This window comes from Panulirus ornatus, chromosome 9 (genome assembly GCF_036320965.1).
Source record: "Panulirus ornatus isolate Po-2019 chromosome 9, ASM3632096v1, whole genome shotgun sequence".
NCBI classification, from domain to species: domain Eukaryota; kingdom Metazoa; phylum Arthropoda; class Malacostraca; order Decapoda; family Palinuridae; genus Panulirus; species Panulirus ornatus.
Window position 1 is genome coordinate 48,688,957 of NC_092232.1, and position 6,025 is coordinate 48,694,981.

General features: G+C 39.0%; 1 protein-coding gene across 1 annotated transcript in view; it reads left to right on the forward strand.

Annotated features, from left to right (window-relative positions):
* The first annotated feature begins 438 nt into the window (after window positions 1-438).
* Window positions 439-6,025, forward strand: part of LOC139750403 (retinol dehydrogenase 12-like) — a 367,894-nt gene continuing 362,307 nt past the window's right edge. The window contains exon 1 of the mRNA XM_071665155.1: window positions 439-464. Coding sequence (XP_071521256.1) covers window positions 454-464 — 11 coding nt within the window. The 5' untranslated portion in view covers window positions 439-453. The remainder of the gene's footprint in view (window positions 465-6,025) is intronic.

Genomic DNA, 6,025 nt, shown 5'->3' on the forward strand with positions numbered 1-6,025 from the left:
GTTTCAAAGATCATATGGTTTGGGTTACAAAAATCAGATGGCGCTGCCTATGCATTACATGCTCGTTCATTACAATTATGAACAGTTTCCTTTCTTAACTTTCAGTTTAAAGCACGTCGGAGGGGCAGGGACCAGCCAGCCTCCAGGGATGTCATTGTGATGACAGCCGTTGTGAGGTGTGCATGTCTGATGTGGAAATTCGGTGCGATCACGTGGCTTTAAATTAAGATACTCTTAGACGATACCAGTCAGACCCTGAAGTGTGGGTTGGACGATACCAGTCAGACCCCGAAGTGTGGGTTGGACGATACCAGTCATAACCTGAAATGTGGGTTAGACGATACCGGTCAGAACCTGAAGTGTGGGTTAGACGATACCAGTCAGAACCTGAAGTGTGGGTTAGACGATACCAGTCAGAACCTGAAGTGTGGGTTGGACGATAGCAGTGACGCCATGAGAGAGAGGTAAGTACATAATGGCGTAGTTCCAAATCGTGGAAGAAATCGGATGAAAGGCAGCCATTTGTTTGTACGTGACAGTAGCCAGTGTTTTCCCAGTGGAAAAAAATAATATAATCCTTTCAGGATTAGACAGGTAGCTGGTTAAAACTGATACAGTTATTGTAAGAAATGTGGCTGTAAATTCAACTCAATATTTTCAATGTTGCTGTTGGTTTAACACACGTTTTCCCTGCACTTCATAGCATTGCCCACTTCAAGGAATTTTTTTGAGACTATAAAGAAATTACTGAACTTGATTTAACGTATTATAACTGAAGCACCACTAAATAACTGGATCCCCGGGATTTTATTTAAATTTGGAACAACACTGATCCATTTGGAAAAACTTGAATATGACCAGGTAAGTAAGGCTTTTGTGTTAGGTAGTTTGTAAACACTTGATTCCTCTTGTTATTTAAAAAAAGCCTATCACTTTTGTTTTTATTGAAGATCTAATGTCCATTTTGACATTTATTTTTGTTGGGTGTTTGTTGATTTTAGTAGATTATAGACTGTAAAGGTAATGTGTATGATTTTATGCAATATAATGTGACTATTTTGAGATTTTATGTAATAAAATCCTGGAAATAAGATTATCATGTATAAGGTAGGTGGTGACCTTATTGTTCATTACAAAATATTGTATGTGGTTCATTATTTTCAAAATTATTATGTACTAGAATTCTGATATTTTTTTTAATTCTATTGTTGGATTGAATAACATGTTCATTATATAATCCGATGACGTTTGCTTAGATGTGCAAAAGAATGGCAGCTTTAATCTTTACATATCGGTTTACAATCGAACTCAGTAAAGATTTTGATGGGCTACCTCCTCCATTCTGAATAATTTTCGCCAATGAGAGCAAATTTGATATTTTATTTTGGGCTGGCCAAAAACGCTATCGTCAAACCGCATCGTTGGGATTGCGTGTTCTGTAATTAGCTACAGTGTAATTTACATATCATTATGTCTGACGAATGACTGTATTTTCATTAGTTGACAGGATATCATGAAAAAAAGAAAAGAAAAAAAAACATGGTGTTAGGAGTAAATGGATGCGAGAACAAAAGAAAGATTGGAGAGCAGAGGGACAGTCATGTTAAAGACGCATATACTTCTCCCTTCCCTTATTCTGGAGCTTTCCCATTCTAATCCCTCTTACTTTCCCTTCCATCGGTAACCGCTGGATGGGAAAGCACTTCTCTGAAATATGATCGGATTCAGGATTCAACATGATTGCTTAAATTCTCAAAATTGCTAGTTACGTAGCAGCCTCTCAGGACAGATGAAAGCACTTAACTGAACAGTATGATGGGGTTAGTCTTGTCCCAACCGTTCAGTTTTCTTCATTGTAAATTATTTGTGTTCGATTTCGTATTTCAATGTTCCAAAAGGTCATTTTTATATAGGTTTGGTTAGTCGAGGCAAGCTTAAATGTGAGAGCATTTGCGTCGTAATCAGACGAGCCTTTGAACCCTTGAGCACGACCTTAAAGTACGATGGCGTAGTAAACCTTTGATTTGACCCGTAATGGTCAGGTCAAAGACCATACAGACACTTCTGAGTGTCGTAAGGTCGTGCTGAAGATACCCTACCTTGATGGTCTAGGGGACCACCTAACCTATATCAAAACCTCCCTGTAATATTTTCTTGCTTTATAGTATGTGGTTAGACTGGGAGATCATCATTGTGCGTTTGTTTACAGTCGATTGGAGAGAGTTTTTCTGCGCGTTTTTGTCTTCATTTCTTAAGAGAAAACAGCCTAGCCTAGCCTGTCTTTAGTTTGTGAGAGAAGACAACTAGCAAACCGTTGTCCGTTTATAGGAAACGACATAAGACATGGCCTGTCTTGAGTTTATAGAAGACAGCCTAGCAACTTTTCAGTTTGAAGATGGATTTGTTTGTACCGGTAACACAGGCAAATTTATTGTGCATCCCATGCTCATCCTATGAACGGCAGCGCCAAAGAATTACAAAGGTCACAAAGGATCTTAGGCAAGCCATAGCAGGTAGATATTACATAGGATGTTACATTTCATAGCAAATATTTCATTATAAACATTACATAGTTTCATGGGGTAAGTTTTACCGACTAGATGCAAAAAGTACACAAACTTGAAATTTAAGTTATCTTGATATAAAGATAAGATGTGACATTTCCTGCAGGGTTTGTTTAGATCAATCCCTAAAAGGATCTATTTTTTTTTTTATAATCTAAGACAATGTTCTAGTTTGTGTCCAAATCTTTGACCACAAACTTTACAATTCACATGATAAACATCTCCAGATAGGCCAAAGCATCAATAGTTCCGGTTCCTATAGCCTAACTTTAGTTAGCAGTTGCATTTTGTAATCTGCTGATCTTACTACTTTCTCCATGTACACGTTTTATTTTAAACATTTCCTTGTGATGTAAAATGTATTTACTTGTGCTTATCTGAACTTGTTTTCGTGCTTCAAAGAGGTCTGTTAGTTCCTTTCTGAACATAGTTTGAGCTTCTCATTGAAGACCCAGTATGATTTTCAACATCACATTTGATAAGTGCAAGTTTGGATAAAGCATTAGCTTTGTCATGCTCACGGTGTCGTGTATGAGAGGGAATCCATCACAATTTGACTTAAATCCCTTGAGCAATAATGTCTGAGTATTTGTGTCTGGCTTCAGAGACCACTATGTTACATTCTGATCTCAGGGTGTTGAGGGCAAGAAGTGAAAATAAAGAATCATAGATAATTAAACTGTCTGTGGCAGTGATTTCTGGCATCTCAAGAGCGATAAGCATGGCGGACAATTTGGTTTGTAGACAGTAAATGCCCATTTGTTTATTGTAACATTTTTCTCTTAATCTGTTACCACTGGGCTTGATCACAATGACAGCACTGCCTGCCCTCCCAGTGGCAGAGTCGCGAGAACCGTCAGTATAAGATGCACTAGGCTATGTTATTGTCAGTCTGGAGTTTCTGTATATTTTCAAGAGCACTGGTTTTGGATGGGTGTTGAAGGTGAAGATTATAAGTAATTAGATTCTTGGTTGAATTAAGTTGGTGTAGTGGTATGAAAGGAAAGTATTTGCCGGGAAGGCAGGAATTGCTGCTGCTTCCTAATTCTATACAAATTATGCACACCAAATATTGTCATGTAGTTGGCTGTTATTTGGATCCACTTAGATTCACTCGTACCATGGTATATATGGTTTAACAGGTCTTTAGAGACAACACTGTCTATCTGGATCACCACGCAGAAGTTTCAATCCAATCATAAGATGGATTTCAAGTATTCTGTCTTCAGTGTTGGGAATACCGCATGTTGAGTACCTTTGTGGACTTTGGGCAACCAAATATGATTCTTAAGGCTTCATTTTGCATTTTATTTTCTTTTTCAAGTCTGTTGATACATTTGCTGTTGTGTAGGACCAAAACTGGTGCGTGATAATGTTAGAGACCTGATATAAACTAAGTAAATCATTTAAACAATTCTGATATTTGTACCATAGTTAGGATTATACGCTCCAACAGCTTTAAGAGTTCTGAGTCTATATGTACATTGTCGATTAAGTTTTTGCACACTAGTTGCAGCACATGGGACTGAGACACCAAGATATTTATGGATATTCTGTCAATGGACAGAAGGTATACAGTCTCACTAAAGACCTTGTCGCTCCGAAAGAGTCCCTCCTCTCTCTGCTGCTGAGTGGAGTGCAGCCTCGAAGCTGCACGAACCCCATAAAGGGCGTCCTAGGTGCTGTATGATAACTATGATAGTAATTACAACAATTCTCCTACTACTGATAATAATAATAGTGATGATAATGGTCATCATAGTGATGATAGTGATGATGATAGTCATCATAATGATCATAGTGATAATGATGGTCATCATAATGATCATAGTGATGATGATGGTCATCAAAATGATAATAGTGATGATGATGGTCATCATAATGATAATAGTGGTGATGATGATCATCATAATGATAATAGTGGTGATGATGATCATCATAATGATAACAGTGATGATGATGGTCATCATAATGATAATAGTGATGATGATGGTCATCATAATGATAATAGTGCTGATGATGGTCATCATAATGATCATAGTGATGATGATGGTCATCATAATGATAATAGTGATGATGATGGTCATCATAATGATAATAGTGATGATGATGGTCATCATAATGATCATAGTGATGATGATGGTCATCATGATGATCATAGTGATGATAATGGTCATCATAATGATAATAGTGATGATGATGGTCATCATAATGATCATAGTGATAACATGGTGCTTCTTGATTTCTTTGTGTACATTTGATTTTCCACTCCGTCTTCATGTAGTCAGAATGTTGCCGCCGTACGTCAGAAGTGTAGCATTTAGTCAATCAATCCTCGTTTTTATCCTGATGCCTGTCTGACGGGTCCATACTGAGCAACGCCTACAATGTAACCTTTTGAGGTGACGTCATGTGGGACTAGTACGCGCGCGCGCGCGCCTACTCCTAAATATTTATCCTTTAATAATCGATTACCACGCCTAGTTGTCCCTGCCTGAGCCGTCCTACACTGCATCCAGCACCGGTTTGAGCACACACACACACACACACACACACACACCACACACACACACACATGGGGGTAGCAAATAATTGCCTATTTTATTAAAATACTAATTAGCCTCTTAATTTTTCATCATTAGTATGTATTGAAATATTCATTAAACCACGCATCACACATCCACGTATCTTTTTTTGCATTTTCGGCGCCTTTTCTTAAGAGGGGAAGATATGCGAGCCACTGGTGAACACCACTTGCGTTCGGGGATATAGTTGAGGGCATGGATGATATACTGTTCGTCTAAGTCGAACTCCAAGATCTTTAACGTCGGTACGATAGACGGACGTCTTCTTCCTTGGACGCGCTCCATAGGAGGAATTCACATGGTGTCAAGTCTGGGACTGGTGCGCGCACGCCGTTCGTACACGCCACGTCTCCTCCTTCATCGGCCCGGGAAAATGTCATGCAGCCGTAGCCAGGGGCAGGGGGCGTATGTATGGGAAATAGCGCCTAAGGCAAGCACTGAAATTGCGCCCCTGGCTTGATTCAGAAATGCTCATACAGTGGATGTATACGAAAATATATACAATGTAATTATTAGCTGTTGAGGAATTAGGCCAAACCTTTTATATAAGCTCTTAAAGACTTATTTGATCAAAATTGTAACGTAGGAGCGGGAATGCAGCTGATAGTAGCAAAATATTACTATAGTTGAAAAGTAGGCGAGTTTCTCTTTTTTATCTCTCAAAACCAAACCGTTAGAAATGGCAGTCGGGTTGCGTTGAGTGGCGCCCCCCTTCAAGTGGCGCCCAGGGCACCTTCCATTACCTTAGATACACGCCACTGACCTTTGTGCTGCTCGTCATTGGAAAAATCAGGAAGTGCGCCGGCCTGCATAAAAAAAAGATATGGAGTGTGGCATTTCTTTCACTGGGAAATTATTAGCCATACACGATTTTTT